Source organism: Protobothrops mucrosquamatus, unplaced genomic scaffold (assembly GCF_001527695.2).
Source record: "Protobothrops mucrosquamatus isolate PMUCROS unplaced genomic scaffold, P.Mucros_1.0 scaffold142, whole genome shotgun sequence".
In the NCBI taxonomy this organism is placed as follows: Eukaryota; Metazoa; Chordata; class Lepidosauria; order Squamata; family Viperidae; genus Protobothrops; species Protobothrops mucrosquamatus.
The window spans coordinates 446,493-466,329 of NW_015386508.1; the positions used below are offsets into that span (position 1 = coordinate 446,493).

The 19,837-nt window shown below is 38.1% G+C and overlaps 1 protein-coding gene across 1 annotated transcript in view; it reads right to left on the bottom strand.

Annotated features, from left to right (window-relative positions):
- The window catches only part of ERICH3 (glutamate rich 3), a 62,375-nt gene that overhangs the window by 30,138 nt on the left and 12,400 nt on the right, over positions 1-19,837 (bottom strand). The window contains exons 3-7 of the mRNA XM_029283591.1: positions 11,551-11,676; positions 6,584-6,655; positions 5,953-6,082; positions 5,087-5,103; positions 2,578-2,739 (exon numbers count right to left, since the gene is read on the bottom strand). Coding sequence (XP_029139424.1) covers positions 2,578-2,739; positions 5,087-5,103; positions 5,953-6,082; positions 6,584-6,655; positions 11,551-11,676 — 507 coding nt within the window. The remainder of the gene's footprint in view (positions 1-2,577; positions 2,740-5,086; positions 5,104-5,952; positions 6,083-6,583; positions 6,656-11,550; positions 11,677-19,837) is intronic.

Here is a 19,837-nt window from a genome sequence, read left to right on the forward strand (position 1 = left end):
AACCACTTTTTAACTTTGGATTTGACTTCCTGGAAGTATGCTGCTTCTGATTCCCTGACTGACTTCTGAAAGTACAAGACTCCACTCAGCTCTTATTCCTGCACCTTGGGTTTATCGGCACAGAATTTCCACTTCTGAAATAAAATTGTTTGTTTTTCCTCAGCTTTTACATTCCTGCAGTGTGGATGAGATTTACAGCCACTATAAAGACCATTTTTTCTGACTTCTCGTAAATTGCTGGTTGAGGATCTAAACCGAATTACTACTTGCATGTAGAGATATATTATATTATATTATATATATGATTTCTAAAGCCAGAAATGATATGAGGTATGTTTAAGCTGAATTTGAAGACTATCTTCCCATACTGAGCATGTATTTACAAGCTGAGTCCAATACAATGTATGGATAAAGTTATTGCTATTATAGAGTGGGTTCTCCTCTCTCTAACCAAATACCCCATTTTGCATTAGCTGAGCACCTGTCACTTTGCAGTGTGTATGTGTATGAATGATTTAATAGTCTTAATAGCTTAATTATTAATAAAACATTATTACATGTTATTAATAAAGGCAGAGATCAACTCTAGGCTGGAGCCAATATGTACAGGTGGGCCTAGTCATGCTGTTTAGATGTCATTTTTACCACTAGTGTCCCACCAGAGCTCCTACGGCCTAGATTGCTCCATTTTGTGGCTGTTTTATCTCCTGTCACTATGTCCTCTTGACTGTCTCCCAGGTTCAGTTAATATGATTAAGACAACAGAACTATACATTTGATTTCAATCACTCTGCTTTGCTCACAGTTCAACAGTTTTCCTTGCCCTAAGCTTAACATGGTGTGAAGTAAATTAGGTATCATTGAGATTATTGGCAGCTCCCTCCCTTCCATCCAGGACATAGCATATAAGCGTTGCTTGAACAGGGGCCGCAAGATTGTCTGGAACACTACACATCCTCTTCACAACCTGTTTTCTTTGTTTCCTTCGTGGGAGGAGGCTCTGTGGTATTCGAAGCAGAACATCCAGATTCAGTCACAGTTTTGTTCCATACTGTATTAACCTTGTGAACTCTAAAGCTTCCTCCTTCCGTTATGTATTAAAGATGGACAGCGATTAATATTTATGTTACTTATATGTAAGGGTGTAGGTCTATACATATGTTGTATATAGTATGTTTAAATACTGTATGTGTTGTGTATGTGTACACTTTGAGAGCAAGCAACGAAATTTCATTTTTAATGCGTGCCATTGTGCCCACAGTAAAAATTGACAATAAAGGTTATCTATCTATAACCATAACACTGCTGCATAAAACAATATTTTAGGAAGTATTTTTATCTCACAAGCTTTCAGAAGCTACAAGCTGACGCCAACTTAATTCAGAAGAACAGTAGGACTGGGAATTAAACCTGTGTAAAGTTTCAAAGATGTGTGCCTCAAAGGTGCTTTTTTGAAAGAGGTGTTTTTCCCTTTCCCCCCTTCTCCATTATATTTGTCTCTATATACATGCCATAAGCTCTATGGGTCACCTTGGGTGAATCCCTCTCTCTCAACACAACCCACCTTACAGGACTGTTATTGTGGGGAAAATAGGAGCAGGAAGGCGTATTAGTTACTGTATGTTCACTGCTTTGAAATATTTGTAAAAATAATAAAGGCAAAATAAATAAATCTTTAAAAAAAAAACAAATAGTGAAAGAAAGGAAAGAGGAACAAGTTCCATTACAGAAACAGTAAATATTCAGGCAGTTTCCAAGCAACATCTAATCTTCAGAGGCATCCATGCCCTTCAGCAGTGAAATCCTTTGCACCTTTCCCCCCCTTCCTCTATTTTCAGCAGCTGCTTCATTTATGTATTTATTTATTTGTTTGTTTGTTTTCTGTTAAATTTATTTGCTGATAGCTAGTGCTATCTCACCATAGCACTAGCAGCTAGCAATAGCATTTAGACTTATATACCCCCTCCCCAGTGCTTTGCAGTCCTCTCTGAGCGATTTACAGAGTCAGCCTATGGCCCCCAACAATCTGGTTCCTCATTTTACTGACCTCGGAAGGATGGAAGGCTAAGTCAACCTTGAGCCAGTGAGACTTCAACTGCCGAACTGCTGGCAGCCAGCAGTCAGCAGAAGTAGCCTGCAATACTGCATTCTAACCATTGCTTACAGCAATAAAAAGGAAGAAATGAAAAAAGTGTAAAGAAAATGGAACTAAAATAATAGAACAAACATTTGTTACTTTTACTTTTGCTCTTGTAGTCATACTATTGTTTTCTACCTATCCACCTCTCGTCTCTGGTTCCCCCCTCCACCTCGGACGGTAGTTAGGTCGTCGATGGAGGTCGCACCTTAACGGGGTGACCCAGAGGAATAGTCCTTCTGCTGGGTAGGGGGTAAACGTTGGTTAACATTCTTTATTAACGGGAAAATTGTTATCAACATTCTGCATCATTCTGCATTACTTCACATTCTATTTTTTTTTTAAATGTACTAGATGATTCCTTGTGTATAATTGAACAAAATGACGGTATATCCTCATTCTTCCTATTGTAGTGCATGTGTAAAGAAGTAAACGCTAACCTCGCTAGCAAAATGATATTCTTTGTCAACAGTGAGAAACTTTGGTCTGGAGCTCAAACCAGTCTTTGATGAACCTTCAGTCACAACATTTCCGTAGAGGGGCTGAAGCCGGAGTGGCTGTTGTATGTTTCCTGGAGCAGTGCTTGGTCGAGGATAAGTAATCTGAACCATTAAAAGACACAGAGGTAAATACTTAAGTTAGGTTGAGTAAACTGGTGCTCTGTAAGTTTTTAGTTACAACTCCAAATATCACCACTGGATTTGTAATCAAAAACACTGAGAGGACACCACACTGCCCATCCCTAACTTAAGAACATGTAGCTTATGCACATTTCTGAAAACAAAATTGTAATCTGTCTACATTTGGACTTTTTGTTTCAAAATAGATAGATGGATAGATAAAGATTTTACAACTATATCAGTTTATATCCCTTAAACTAAATTGTGCAAAAACTGAATTAAGTAAAATAAGCCAATACATATTTCATTCAAATAGATACAGGTAAATCCTTATGATCAGTGGCTTAATGACTATTCAAAGTTATGACAGATATCCCCGACAGCTACGTATGACCCTGTTTGAAAGTTATGACCTAGTTTGAAAGTTATGGCCACTGCAGAGTTTCTGCAGTTGTTCACTCTTACAACAAACTGCAGGGATGCTGCAGTTTCCCCTCCACCCATTTGTCTCCCCCACCCATCCTGCTGGGTCCTCACAGGCGTCAGCCTGCTTTGCACCCAGCCATTCAGACACCCAAGAGAGCCTAAAGCCAGGCAGCCAACACTGCTGGTGCACATGGGGCTCTGAGAGCTTGTAGGCCAAGGCCTGCTTCCCATTCAGCCTCTCCCAAGGGTGCCTAAAGCTTTGCAATGAATGCTACTGGTGCATGTGATGTTGTGAGAACTTATAAGCTAAGGCCTGCTTCGTAATCAGCCACCCAAGGGAGCCTAAAGCCAGGAGGCAGACATTACCAGTGCAGGTGGGGTTATGAGAGTTTGTAGACTGAGGCCTTCTTCCCATTTGGCCACCCAAGCACTTGCAGGACTTGGCCTGTTCCTCAGCCAGCTCCAGGACCCATTAGCACCCAGTTTACCTTTCTGTCTCTTGCAGAAACCTGCTCGGCCAATGCAAGACTCAGCATTCCTATAGAGATTGCCTGCCTTGTGGCAACCTCATGCTATACTACAAGCAAATGTTATTCTCATGTGCCTGTAGGGGACTCTTGTTTTTTTTAAGAAGTCTCCATTTGTTTGTAGAGTTTGTGGATGGAGGGTAGGGGTCACGAAGCGAGGCCATCTCACTTAACAACTGTCACCACTTGTGACCATAATGGCCATTATGGTTGTAAGTCAAGGACTACCTGTATTCAAAAATAGCTATATTCTAACAGATATATATTTAAAATGGTCACATTAAGTAGAAGATAACATTAGCATAAGAGAGTGCTCATGAAATTAAGCAGGGATTTGTGTATTGGCATTCCACAACAGAGTTTCTTTATATCCTAAAACGGGTCTTCAAACTTGGCCCTTTTATGACTTGTGGACTTCAACTCCCAGAATTCCTCAGCCAGGCATGCTGGCTGAGGAATTCTGGGAGTTAAAGTCCACAATTCATAAAAGAGTCAAGTTTGAAGACCCCTGCCCTAAAAGATCAATTGGGCATATACACTTGGAGACATGAAAAAGTTACATGAACTGTAAGCGAACTAGCATGATATAAAAACTTTTTTCTAAATGTTGGAACTGCTTCTTTTGGTCTAGGCGGTCATGTTTTAAATGTGATTTTTTTATATAAAAAAGAATACCTCATGCATATTTTAAGCCAACCAATGCCATTCTAGAATTGGGTAGCCTAAACAAATTACATAAATAAAGAAGTAAAACCTGTAACATTGACTTTGAGTAGCCAAATCTCCATATTCGTGCATCGAAACACATAAAATGATTATAAACACTTCAGTCTTTAAACAAGCCATAGCTTGCTAAGTTCTTACAAGGATAAAATAAGTATATATGGCCCAATGGTGCCACGAAATCTCCACACTTTTTTTTTTACCAATTCAGTCTAATGAAAGACAATTTGTTTTACAAAACCATTTCAAACTGGAAGAGAGATTCAGAAAAATTCTCATGGATAAAATGGATGGCAGACTTGTTTAGTTTCCAGTTAGTTAAGGACTATTTGTGAATATCTTACCTCCACTGTTCAAATATTTTTTCAAAGGAACCACAGCCTTCCTGACTGGCCATACTTCACTAAAATCCCATCTCTCCATCTATAAATTTGGTGGAGATCTGCAAATGTCATTTATAACCACAGCCATGTATGGCACCTTTACATCCTTTGGATTAAAAGGGAATAAACATTTTAAGATAGTTCCCAGTGCTGCAAATTTGCATGATGTCACTTTGATTCCATTAAACCAGGGCTCCAGCTCCAGGAAACTATATTAAAAAATTGAAACAGGACTATTGTTTATCCTACAGAGACTCACTAAAGACTCACCGTGTGACTTGATGGTCCTGAGAGTGGGTTAAACGCGGCGGGTTTCGCTAAAGAACCATGTCACCCACCTACACCCCTTTCGTTTACTACCCTTGGTAGACGACGGAAAGAGCAAGCCAGGTGGATTTACTTCCTCTTTACTGTCTGAACTGTAGTGTATATGTTCATGCAATGGAATACTCATTGCCACCCGTCGGAGGAAGAGGTACAGAAAGTCGCATCCCAGGTGAATCCAACCAGAAATATGCCTAGGTGAACTAATTATGCTTAATTAGTTCACTATCTTAAAAGAATCTTGCAAGTCTGAAAGTACAAATTTACCACCACCACTTTTAACTACTTGATCCATTAGGGTGAGTCCTCCCTAATTTTCTTTCTCCAACCATTAAGCCACTGACGGCTCCTGCCTCCCATCGGATAGTTTCCTAGGCAGCATCTCTTCCCCTCATTCCCCAAGGTCATCCATACATTCCATTACAATGTCATGCTGGTGACATATGTGCAGAGATGGTTTCCATTTTTACAGCCTGTGGTTTCTAGCAAGGACTTAATTCTATATATAAGCGATCCCATGTGAGACAGTCAGACTCCTGTAGACTCATGTAAAGGCAATTCTCGGTAAAGTTAATGTGGCTGTTGCAGAGAGCTGTACTGTAAGCATATGGCTAAGGAAGGGAAGGGCCTGCTTGCTCCTCATCCAGCATCAGTTTGAACATGAACAGTAATGCCTGAACATAGCTTGAGATACCTGAGTAAACAATATTGTTAGAAAATAATGCTCTTTGGCAAAGCTCTTTGTAAATAAGGCTTCTACCCAGGAATTCAGCCAATATCTTCAAATCCCTGGAGAAAATCAAGGCTCACACCTGAACCTTCAAATATTAGTAAATTTGCTTTTGTTTTGTTTTTTGCTTCCTTTGAGTCAGTTATAACACCTGGGGACTGCAGTCTGTGCAGTTTCCTTGGATATATTTGTGGTCTGCCATTGCCCTCTTCCTAGGGCCAAGAAAGTATGACCAACCCAAAGTCACCCAGCTGACCTCATGTCAGAGGGATGCCTAAAATTCACTATCTCCTGTTTCCTTGCCTGGTCTTCAACCACTGTATCAAACAGGCTCTCAAATTGGCTTTTCTATTTATATAAAAGTAATTATGCCTCCCTGTGAGAAAATTATTAGGAAACAGTAGCAGAATGTAACCAAATACCCATCATGAATAGAATAAAAAACATTCTAATTGCTAGACATAGGAAAAGGGAATAGCTCATAAAATCAAGACAAAATCTAGGGCCACTAGATTTATGCTGCAAAAAACCAGGGCAGCCAGGGAATTCAGTAAACTCTCTTTTGATGCCGTCTTGTCTAGCAATTATTGAGACTTTTGCAATCCAGAACTGATCACCTTAAACAAACATGTATCTCTAAGTCTTATCAATGGCAATCAACTCTAGTGCTGGAAGAAATCAGGGATTCTTTTCAAAAAGAGAGAAATCATTACCTTGGTTCGCTGGATCCGCTCCCGCCTTGCCGAACTCTCAAGTTTTCTTTTTATGTCACCCTGGTGATGTCGCTAATAGGTCCATTTTAAAAAAATAAAAAGTAAAGACAAAATCACATTTCAGATTTACCATATGGTTACATCATTCCTAGAGCTCATAACACTACTCTGGGTTGTTACACCTTTTCTCTTTCCTCCCAATCTTTAAGTTATGTTTTTTTTTTCTTTCCTCTTCATAATCTCTTTTGGATAGTAGGATTGAGATTCTTTCTGGTTTTTATACATTGCTCTGCTGGCCTTTTGGGGGAGTGAAGAGCATGACTTCTTAAAATATAAATAGAAAACAAAGTCTCCCATCCAAATGGTTGGTCAAATTTATTGTGTAAGCAAGGCTCATATCAAAGAGCAAGTGAGTGAATGTCAAGTGATTAAAGACATGAGTTTTATTCAAATAGCTATTAGTAAAACATGCCCAATAAGTGCTGCATAGGCTTCGAATCCTCCTACATCCAAGCAACCTGTTCCCTTTCTTTTCCTTCCTTCTGTCTTTTCAAACCACATCTCCCAGCAAGCAACACTCCCAGCCTAGTTGATAATGATGATTTATATCCCTTTTAAGAACACAAGTAGTACTTGAGAACACAACAGAAGAGATGGGATGGGAAAATTATATAATGCTTTAGCTATCTATGGAATATTATAATTCTCAGCGCGCATGCAGAGGCAAAATAGGGTGCCTATTTTGATAACATTTTGTCCCATTTTCTGCAATGCATCACAATAATTAGGGATGGAAGGGAAGGGAAAAGAAGCGGCAATTCCCAAGCAGACCAAACATTTCACCGCCGCAATGCATAGTGGTCACGTCACGTAATTAAGCACTGCAGTTTTACCACTCAATAATGAAGTAGTTTTCTATGATGAATATGGTGAACAAAGCTATCACCCATACCGCAGTAAGTGGAGAGGGCTGTTTAAGTATTGAAAATTTATCTGGACAGGTAAAAGCATTTTCCCGATGTTTCTTAAAGCTGCTGTTAAAAATGGAGCATGCCTGGTTTCCTTTGTAAGGAAGAATAACAAGACACTCTATACCTAATGAGCTCTTGTGAAAATGTCTTTTAAATGTAGACAGCAGGTGTTGGGTATGGAGTGCCATGTCTAACTTAATCCTGAGAGACAACCATTTTCGCAGTTTTTTTAGGTAATAGGCAATAAGCTCGCATGTGTAAATCCCTTGGAGATTTGGATCTAGTAACACTTCTGTGAATGTTATAACTGAAGACTGAGATCCTCAAAAATCTTTGGGAAAAAAGTACCCAGCAATTTGAAAATCATTATTTTAATATATGGCCAACTGCTCCTAGGACTGAATCCTTTAACAAACATGTTGGTATCTCCTAAAATAATAATAATAATAATAATAATAATAATAATAATAATAATAATAATAATAATAATAATAATAATAATAATAATAATAATAATAATAATAATAGCTGGAAGGGACCTTGGAGGCCATCTATTCCAACCCCCTGCTCAGGCAGGAAACCCTATACCATTTCAAACAAATGGCTGTCCAGTCTCTTCTTAAAAACTTCCAGTGTTGGAGCATTCATAATAGGAGTATTAAAAACCTAGCTGCATTCAAATGAACTGCTAAGGGTGGGTTATTGTAATATGCACTTTTGCCCTATTGTGGCCTCACAGAATAGTGTCTTCAAAGAGAAGCAGAGGCAAGGCAAGGATAAAAATTCAGGGAGATCAGTCTTGAAGATTCAATTTCTAGCTCTGATGTCCTGAAAGAATTACTGTCTACCATTCTAGATTGCAAAAATCCATACAACCACTAGATGGCAGCAAAGGCACAGATCCTCATAACATTTTGATGCCATCTAGGGAGTTATCTCAGATTTTTGCAATTGTCAGAATTCTGACACAGTGCTTTTGAAATGTCTTAACTTTACTATATTTCTGAAATATTTTACCTTAATACTGAATAAGACTTTGCTTAGTCTCTTGTCTATCAAGGGATCTAAGTATTAGAGCTAGATTTTGTTCCAGGACTCTTTGCTACCTAGGATAGGACACTTGTCACTGCTGGCTCCTTCTCTCATTTCTAGCTAATTTAGGGTTTGCTTTGTTCCCTGCATGGTACTTTGAAGAATAACAAACTGAAAATAAAACATGGCTTCTCTCCTTTTACATGCTCCCATGAACACTTACAGAATATACAATAAGACCCAAACAAGCTGTACTGTTCAGGAGAAAAATGCAATAATCTTAAGTAGACCTGTTCAACTATATTTGTAAGCTTATTGTGTTGTGAAGCCACGTCCATCAAATCTAAATCTTGAATGTGAAATCACAAGCTGGCAATATGGATATATTGGCACATGGACTTTCCTAAACATGGAATCTTTCCTCTTTGCTTTATACCTACAAAGTAATTAGGTTTGAAAAGGTCTTCCCTTTATGAATTATTTTTAGCTTATGTACTGTAATCACATGAAATGCCCCAGGCACAACAAGAAAATCCCATAGAAGTGTCTGCCTCATGAAAGAAGAAAGATCTGTCTGTAAGAAGGAATAGGCAAGGGTTGCCATATATTGTGTATGGTGTATGGATGGGCCCAAATATAGGTGTGTATTTTTGAACAAAGGATGAAGAGAACGCGAGCTGGTGGCCCTGATGCAGCCTAGTAACATCAGTTTTTTTCAACCACAGAAAAGAAAATTCATCAGCGGGACATTTGTTAAGGATTTTTAAAATAAATAAATGACTGTCATGGAAAAACAACAAAAAGGTACTGTGTATGCCCAACGTAGTTCATAAAGTAAAATTCTCTGATATATGAGATTATCAAAATCTTTATGTGGTAGCCATACATTTCCGCTACCACTTCTCATGTTGGAACAAGCTTAATTTACATTCAACATATATACTAGTGTTTATTTAACAAATATCCCCAACTTGGTGCCCTCCAGATGTTATGGATTAAACTTCTATACTGGCTGGGCTGTAATGGAGATGTAATCTATTATATCTGAAGGACCCAGACTAAGATGAGCCACTATTTTTCATTCCAGCAGAAAATTCAGAAAGAAAAATCCTCATTAAAAGCCACATGAGATCTCTTATCTCCTTCCCAAAGGGCCATTGCCCCTTCATTTCCTTTTCACAGGCCCTGTTTAGATTTTTCTTTTTACCCCCAAATCTTTCCTCACTATCCTTATCTATTCAATTTTCTTGTTATCACAGGAAAGGAAATGGGGAGAAGGGAATATAAAATTTCTATTATACTCCAAACCAAGTCATAGGTTTCCGCTGCCATCTTTTGTCTTCCAATGCAGATTTCGGTGTGTTTATGTATAGGAGGAAGGGTAATGGAAGTCCACAACAAAACTCTCTTTGGGAATTCCATTGGCAAACTGTTGAGAGCTACTGGCTTAGATGATCCATAAGTTTTCTTCAAAGATTTTGGCTGTGCAGGGTGTTTCTGATGTTACCAGATGTTTGATCAGCCGGGAGGGGGGGGAAGTGATAGTCACTACTTAATAATCTCCATGTTTGTGCAAGTATGTATGTATATGCACATCAGACTTAGGTGGTACCTCCTTAGAATTCTAAGATTCTAAGACAGTTGGTCTCAACTGCTGTTTTCTGTTTGTCAGGCAAGTAGCACATAGGATTCTCAACTTTGCCAAGAACCTGTATAAAATGAATGCTGACTTCTTAGCAAGGCTCAGAGTCCTAAAGTTCTTTAGGGGGCTACCCCTGGACCGTATATCTGAGTTATAGGTGAAACCATGGGAAACAGTAACATCACAAAGGAAGTCAGAAGGTAGAAACAACTGATAGCTGGAACCAAGCTAGGATGAGGCCTACCTCCAGCCACGTTTCCACTTTTTGTGTGAATGAAATAGCGTCTGCTCCTTGCTGTCCTTCCTCACTCTTTATATCTATGCTTTTGTTTGTTCTTGCCAATTTCCCATGACCTTTGGTGTTCACATGGGTAGAAGTAAGCATTTTTCTGATGGACTGTGACCAGTTCTTGAGTACACAGATGGGACATGACCTCCTGCTGTCTTTCCCACAGGAGATGACTGTGTGGAATCTAGTGACCAAGGGCTACTTACATTCTGAGGTCTGGCCAGTAATCTGGCCAATTACAAGTCTCTTTGCTTCTTTTGACAACTAATTTATCTCTCATCTAAGGCATTCTCTTAGAATTGATACATTAATAAATCTAGAATAAATGAAATTACTAATTTTCCATAATCATAGTTACTAACACATGTTAGAACTACAGATGTTCCTTAGGTTAGCAAATCAATACAGATTTCTTTTGAAACAAAAATTAAGCCTTATAAATGTTCTGGGAGTTAACGTCAGAATTTGCACCAATTGATCATAATTTTCCAGATGCTCAATCCTTTACTGAGGAGTTGATTTATCTTGCAGAAGTCTTACTCGATTAGAAACTTGATTGCAGATAAGAATGAAGCCTCTACCCAAACAACTGATTGCCCAGAGCAGAACAAGGGATTCAAAGCTTGAAATATCTATGACCCAATGTTTAAAAGCCCAACTTCATCACCACCACCATCTTTCTAAACTAGGCTAGTCTGTTGATAGCTTGGCCCCTGGGATATATTTTCATAATGGTTCTCTCTAGCTTAGGAATTGATGGTTTCTGCCTTGCCAGTTTCACCACTTACAAATAGGACAATTCTTCTGTTCTAATGTATGTTAGAGTTTTCTTGCAATTCAGCATCATTACTAACCCACAATAACTGTCAAACATGTGAAAATGGGTAATTATAATACACTGATGGTTACTAATCAGTGGTATAGATCTTCCACCAGTCGAAGCATATTTAATGACATTTCCACCTATAGATATTGTCAGAAATCCTGAATATGACTATGGCTTTTATGAAGAGTAGCCATAATATAACCATACTTCCATATCAAGAGCTTTGTGGAAAATAGCCTGAGCCAAGCATTCCCGTATATACTTCTGATGATCCTTCTTCATGGCATTTAACCGGTATTCCTTGTCTGATATTATTCTTCCACTTCTTGAGATCTGCCATGAAGAAAACAAAATATGCAGGCAGTGTGTGTTAGGGAAAGAGGATATGAGACTTATACAGCTTCTCACCATAAACTAAAATATTTTCATCATAATCTTAATCTTCTCTGAGGACATGGAGATTAAGATAAGCACAGATTGCTCTATTGTCTCCAGCAAAAATGTGATGATCTACATAATCAAGATCTTGTTATATATGTACCAGAGAGACAGGCTAGGTTCTTCTGCCATAAAGCTTGTATTTTAATCAAACTAGAATTCAAAAGGGAAAAAAAGACAATAGGATTTTTCTTCTCTTCTAGGAAAAAAAAGTCATCAATGAGGAAATCCTTTGCATATTAACTAAAAAAACAAATCCCATTGTGATCACTGGGGCTTACCTTCAGTGAATACATACTGTATAGCAGTGGTGGCGAACCTATGGCATGCATGCCAGAGGCGGCACTTGGAGCCCTCTCTGTGGGCACATGTGCCATTGCCCCAGCCCCGCCTCCCACCGCGGCCCCCTCCCCACCAGCAGCCCCACCCGGAGGAGAGTCACCCCCAGGCATGGCCCGCCTGGAGCAGCACAACCAAGGACATGGCAGCCAGGCAGCAGGGACAAGACTGTGCCCTTGCGCCCCATCGCAAAAAGTTGATGCTGCGGGGCACAGGTGGAGGGCATGGCCACCATGATGCTGCTGGGCCACCTGGGCGATCTGCGGCGGGCTGTGGAGATGGTGCGTGACCCTGCGGATGGGTGGAGGTGGGGCAGGGGTGGGGCGCTGCGGGGGTGGGGAAGTTTTTGGGCACTCAGTCTCTAAAAGGTTTGCCATCACTGACGTATAGGCTTGCAACTAGCAAAGCTAATGAAGGGGTACAGAACTCAGGTAGAAATCCACCTTTTTTCTGTAATTCTATTTTCTATCCATTACACAAGAGTTTCCAAAGTTAGCAACTTTAAGACTTGTGGACTTCAACTCCCAGAATTCCTCAGTTAGTTATGCTGGTTGGGAATTCTGGGAGTTGAAATCCACAAGTCTTAAAGTTGCCAAGTTTGGAGAGCCCTGCATTACAGCAAGGATGGACATTTTTTTTCCCATCACAGGCCACATATATACCCACAAGGATGAACTAATAGGTTGTTTAACGGCAATGCTGATGCATCTAGTGGCTATGAATACCCTTCCTCTTTCCAATACCCTCCTTTTTCTTTCCCAGGTCCACGGTATAGGGAGTTGAACTGGCTTTCTGGATTTAATAGCAATAACACTTAGGCTTATATACCGGTTCACAATGCTTTACAGCCTTCTCTAAGCATTTTATAGAGTCAGCATATTGCCCTCAACGATCTGGATCCTCATTTTACTGACCTTGGAAGGATGGAAGGGTGAGTCAACCTTGAGCCGGTCAGGATCGAACTACTGGCAATCAGCAGAATTAGTCTGCAATACTGCATTCTAACCACTGTGCCATCATGATTCAGTGGTTAACATGAGCCCATGAAGCCTTTGTGAACCACACACTTCTTATAACTATGTTATATTATAAGTAGAAGGATGATTTTGAAATCCAAATGCTGAATTGCTGGAGTTTAATTTTGGTATCCTTTTTAAAATACACATCCTTTCAAGCATTGAAGAGTAGCCTTCCAATTATCAACTGGAAACATGCCCTGACATAGCAGATTTATGAAGCCACTCAAGAACAAATCATGCCTGAAAAAAGTATGGAACAGCAGCCTGGTAAGAAATAGCTTAATATTAAGCTTTCTAGTTGGTGCCATTCATGGGTAGAAATGATTTAATATAACTATGCTAAAAGCCCAAGCTTTGTGCCAAGATAGCAAGTCTACATAGAACCTAATCCATCCATGTCACCAAAAGGTCTCCCATAGCATTAAAGTAGGTTGCTGCTGTATTATTGATAGTGAGCCAGGTTTATTAAGATGGAACAAAGCTTCAAATTCCATTAATACTTCTTCATCAGTCATTTTCAGTGTGTTAGACATCTTGAGCATAGAACAGGCTTATTTAGCTTCAAATGTCACTTGAAAATGCTAAGTGGCTCATTTGGTGGCATGATTCTCCTCTAAATGGCTTCTATTTGAATGCTTTTTGACCAAGCAGTCTACTGTTCTATATTACTGAGATTATCTATTGGATTCTCATGTTATCCTTTTTCCTGCTTCCTATACAACCAATATACACATAAAATTCCATTGTTGTTTTAATACACTAGAAAACTGCCCCCTTCCTTTGAAACTTAAGATGCCCTCATCTCTTATCTAAAGCACTTCAGTATGAAACATATAATCTTGAGTATGTGCATGGAGATCCCACTAGATTAAATTACAACCCCAGGCACATATACTAAATAGCAAATATCATTCAACTCTGCAGGATATACTTCTAAGTAAATATCCATCTTGGATGTCTGTCAATACACCACACGATGCCTGAGTTGGTAGGATACAAGCAGCAGTATCTTGGCTTGCAGAGTACCTCTAGATTTTAGATCCTAGCTTGTACAAAACAGAGTGAGCATACATGGAGTAAACCTAGGCTTTGGTTACACTTTATATTAACCAATGTTGTAGAAGGCACAAGACCAACTAAAACTGGTAACTTATAAAGAAAATTACTAAAAGCATTATGTGATATTTTAAATTGACCAAAACTATGATATGCAGTGGAAGTCAATAATTATGAGCCTACTTGGTGACAATCATTCCATAATGAAGGCTGAAAGTTAGAATTTAAGAGAGTAAATGTTAATGAGCATGAATGAATGAATACAATTAGAGAACAATCAGAATTCCTATATTGATGGCAGTTGCATACTACATTCCAGACAGTGGCATCTTCAGGAAAAACAAGGAGGGTCAGACTAAGGAAAGAAGCATTGTGGCACTTATAGTGCATGACCTAGTCCTTTTCTATATTCATCAAAATATTTGATGCCCAAAGGGGCAGAGTTTACAGTACAAGCTAAACTAAATTATACAGATTTCACCTACTCCAATAAATGGATTTAATAGAAGAGCCAAATATGAGCTTTTGGGAGAACACTATGCAACCTTTTGAATGAACGCAATCCAGAAGGAAAAAAAAATATTCTGCTAAGTGAAGTGAATGGATGATGGCAACTGGATAAGAGATTACAGAAGTGATTCAGTGACCAAGAATGAATGAACGAAGACTGTTTGGTGAGCATCTGCATTGGAAATGATACATTTCTTTCAAACAGCTGTTAGCAGACTCTGTTCGTGTATATACATGGCAAAAGAATTAATATATCTAAAACATGACTGATTTCCCTATTTATAATGAAAGCCTGAGAGAATTATTGAAGACTAGAAGGTGCTAGAATGTTCTAAATGTGGGACAAGCACTGTTTGCTAGTTTTAAAAGTAAAAGTAAACTGACTGCAGAAAGATAATCTATTTATAAGATAGATTATCAATTAAATCAATTAAATTAAATTGAATTGAAATTGAAAATGGCCATAAAAGAAATAGTACTAGTGTGTTAAATATACTGTATGTAGAATAGTTTTGATTATGTTAGAATGATGAGACTTGGTGACGCAGTGGTTGGAATGCAGTGCTGCAGGCTAACTCACTGCTCACTCAAGGAGTTCGATCCTGACCGGCTCAAGGTTGACTCAGCCTTCTATCCTCTGAGGTCGGTAAAGTGAGGACCCAGATTGCTGGGGCCAATATGCTGACTCTGTAAACCGTCTAGAGAGGGCTGGGAAGCACTGTGAAGCGGTATATAAGTCTAAGCCCTATTGCTATTGCTTGCGGACATGAATGTACATGGAAGACCAGAGTACAAATAGTCTTCAACTTATGCTCAGTCACTAAGTCACCATTCAAAGTTATGATAGACTCCACACACAAACACAAAAAGATGCTTATGACCTGGTTCCAAAGTTCTGACAGCTGGGCCTCCCCTACAGCCATTTGAAGTGTCCCACAGTCACATGATCACAATTTACAATGAGTTTGCTAAAAAAAATCTTCATGTTTTGGCAACCCCATCACAAAGCAAACATTACTCGCTTCATGGCTGTCATGACTTATAGCCATAATGGGCAGACTCCATTATGGTCATAAGTTGAGGACTACCTATATTTGTAATTCAGACAGTACATGAAGGAAATGATTGCAACTTTTAGTTAAATAAAAACAAAAAAGTGTAGCATAGTCGAACTAATGATAGGAAAATGCATGGACAAATTTGAACGGGTCTCTATGTGAAGAAATGGATGAACAAATGTGATAAAATGAATAAGCTTTAGTGAAATGAAATGCTTTGCAAATAAAATTAGACGTTGAATTTGATAAAAAGCAGATACAATGTAAGTAGAGAAAACTTGAAGATAAGTTAAATGCTTGCAAGTACTTCAACACTGAAAGAGAGTGAGACAAGTCCATTTGATTTTTTTAATGTACTAATCAATAAATTAAAAGGAATACTAGTAGCGATGATACAGGGATATTGATCAGGGAAATACATGTGTATATACTTTTCTTTTTTAATAGTAATTTTATTAAACATTACAATTTTTTTAAAAAAAGCTAATACAAAGTAAAACATAAAAGAAAGAAGAAACATGCAGAAAAGAAGAACAGGAAAAAATAATAATACAGTAAATAAAAAGCTAAGAAATATATAAAGAAATGACTTCCCCTTTCATCACAACAAGTATAATCCATTTAAGTAACTTATCCCCTCCTCTAAAAATACAACCAATGATCTCTTATTCCCATATCTCATCTCTTATCTATAAATGAATCCTTAAATCCCTGTTGTTCAGTCCTGGTCAGCAGAAACTCATTAAGGATTGTCAAAGATAACAGCATATCTATTTTAACCTGAGAAGATGGACAGAAAATCTGAAGATGTTTAATATTCTAGAAAGGCAGTGGGCAGTGAGGAAAGAATGTTTAAAGGAAGTAAAAATAGATGTGCAAAAGAATGTGCTTGTGCCTGCTTTGTTATATGGTAGCTGGGAGTTGGATGATCAGAAAAAAGCATATTGAATATAAGTTGAATATAGTAGGAACATGAGTGGTGAGTAATAAAACAAAAAGGCCACCAGCACTGACAGGGCAAACCACCTGTATACAAAGAGAAGAACAAATTCTCTTCTAGCCCTGATGATTTTACCTAGTATGGTAATGAAACGTCTGCAAGAAAACAACCACAAGCTCAGAGAGCAACAAGGACCCCGAGTTCAACCCTGAGCTACAAATATTCTCTTCTATTGGTAAACTAAAAAGAACATCAAGAAAAAATGAGCACTGGGCAAATGTGGATCAAGTATACAAGTGAGTGACCACTACGAAACAATTTAGGTAGCTTAATTATAGACAGAGACTGAATGAGCATCAAATTGCAAATAAATCTATTAAGAAAGAATGGGTCAAAAAGAAGACTAAAAAAGCCATGATTGGATCCCATGGGTGAGATCCTCAAAAAGAGACAATGAGGCGTTTAAATAACAAAAGGCAAGATGTGAAGCAGAGCACATGTGCTGGAAGCAAGACATTTTGTAGATTCAGAAAGATACGGAAAGCATAGTCAGATAGGTTGGCCTAAACTAGGTTTATTCCTTTTCTTATTTCATATCTTTTGTTTCCTTGGATTTCTTTTTTATACTTCTTTTTGTTCTTTGCCTATTGCTGTTTACCCCCAAACTAAATATTGTTGCATGGCGGCTATGTATCAATGTATGTGCATAAACATGTAAAAAAATCTACTGTTAAATGCTTCCTGCTCCCACTTTATAGACTTTCCCGAATAAAATGGCAGGCAAAGAGTAAAACAATGGGCCTTCTTTTCTGATATCGGAAAGTATGATCTGCTCACAGTAAACACAACAGATGATTAAGGGAATGGAGGAGAAATACATTATTTCAAGAAACTAAGAAATTTAGTTCCCTATCTACAGACATGCACATTCTTTACTGAATGTTGCGTTACTGACACAGATGAGCATAGCACAATCCTTCAACTAAAATTCTAACTTGATTGTGATTTTGGCTTAAGGCTGTTTTTCTCAGAGAAGGTTAAGATCACTTAACTTTATGAACAAGCAGAAATGGCAATATAAAGCAAAAAAAAACAAAAAACCCAAATCCTTCCACTAAGTAGAGGATTATAATATAAGGGCAAGACAGTACAAAAGAATGGATATTCCAGATGGATCTATTTTTGTACTTCTTCCTGCACTATTAGGCATGTAATGAAACACGGGCTTTCAAGGATGTGCAGTAACACATTTGTTAACCATTTAAGGTCCACTGAGAATCATGGTCTAAAGATCTAAAGGTGTACAAAGAAGCAATTCTAGCCCTTTCACACAAGCAACAGAGTGGATTAAGATGGTGTGAAAGTGCCCTCTACTGGTAAGAAGTACATTTGGCTGGTGGGGGAGGAATATCTATTTTTGTCTAGTTTGGTTTGTTTCTAGATTGAGTCACAAAGAGTTGGAACTGTTAAAATTCCGTACACCTGAAGTTGAGGGTCTTAAGGTGTCGGTCGTAACGACCGACACCTTAAGACCCTCAACTTCAGGTGTACGGAATTTTAACAGTTCCAACTCTTTGTGACTTAAAATAAATTGATTAGGTCGGTGTTCGGGGACAGGAGTGCAAATAGCATCTTCTCATTTATGTTCCCCAACATCCAGTGTTGACAGGCATTTTGTCACTGGTATTGAAAGGAATATAAACAGCATCGTGATTGGATTAGCTCCCATGTATTTGTCCAATTTACCAATGTGGTAGTAATGGCTACAACAGTTGAACGGGGACTCAAATATGTAGGTTCAAGTCTCCACTCAATCCTGAAGCTCACTGGATGACACTGACCTTAACACACTCTCTGTCCAATCTACCTCCCAGCGTAGCTGTTTGGAGGATAAAAATGAGGGTGAGTTTCTTAAAGAAAAGGCAGGATATAAATGAAATAAATCAATAAAGCCACCCAAGTTTGTGGCTACTATTTCATCATCCTGGAAAGTCAGACTTACACTATTGAAAGTTTAGGTGATTAGATTTTGGATCTGCTGAATTGAAAGCATAAGTCATTTCTCTATTCTTCTCAGGCTGCTTTAGATATTTTTCCTCCCACAGATTTGAAGGAGAAAGACATTTGTAAAATAGCCCAATTGGTCGGAGAAAAAAAGGAAAATAGTCAAGCTATTTGGCTTTTATGTCTGCATGTCAAGGAACATTCTATAAGAGATTGCAGGAGATTCTACTTTTCTGAGATATTCTCTAATTCATCTGTAATTCTGTAATAAATCTGAAACAATCTGTAATAATTAATCGGTAATTCATCTCTAATTCATCTTTATTCAATATTAAATGCACAGACCTTAGTTCACTAATCCTACTCATTAAGTTCAACAGGTCTAATATTGGAGTGTGAGTAAATTATCATGTTGTTAAGGCAACTGGAGTACTTCATTAAAGGACATATTTTGCAGTGTCCTAATGTTACTCTGTTTTGGGAAGAAGTAATTTACAAGCATTAGTTTGTTTTTGAAATACAGTTTACTATTTTTGTATGTACATGTTCTTTTGAACTACATATTTGCAACATGGGAATTGACAGCTGGACAACAAAAATGGATTCTCCATGCCCTCATTAACGCCAAGAGATTAGTTCTTCAACATTAGAAAAATAAATTTATAGCCCCAATTATTCAATGAATTGAACCTGATATTACATTCACCCTATGAATGAATTGCCTAATGATCATAGATTATGCGTGAACGATTACAATGAATTGTAAAACGATTCTAGTGAAATGGTTACATAAACAATTTCATATGTATGCATGAGAAACGCTTATATATATATACAATTTATCTTGCATTGTTTTTGCTTTTGTTTTATTGAATTTTTTCTCGGTGTTTTCTGTGTTTTATTAAATAAATTAAGCAAAAGAAAATATACTGCTCACAAAAATAAAGGGAATGCAAACTCCTTCAGTTCCATGTTAAAATGTTCCCTTTATTTTTGTGAGCAGTATATATAATATTGGAGTAGTCGTTATTTCTATTCATTGTTCCTGTTCCATGGTACATGGCTACCACAATAGTTGAAATACTTGAATCTGACATCTCTGCTTTTTAATGGTAGATGTCCCACTTATC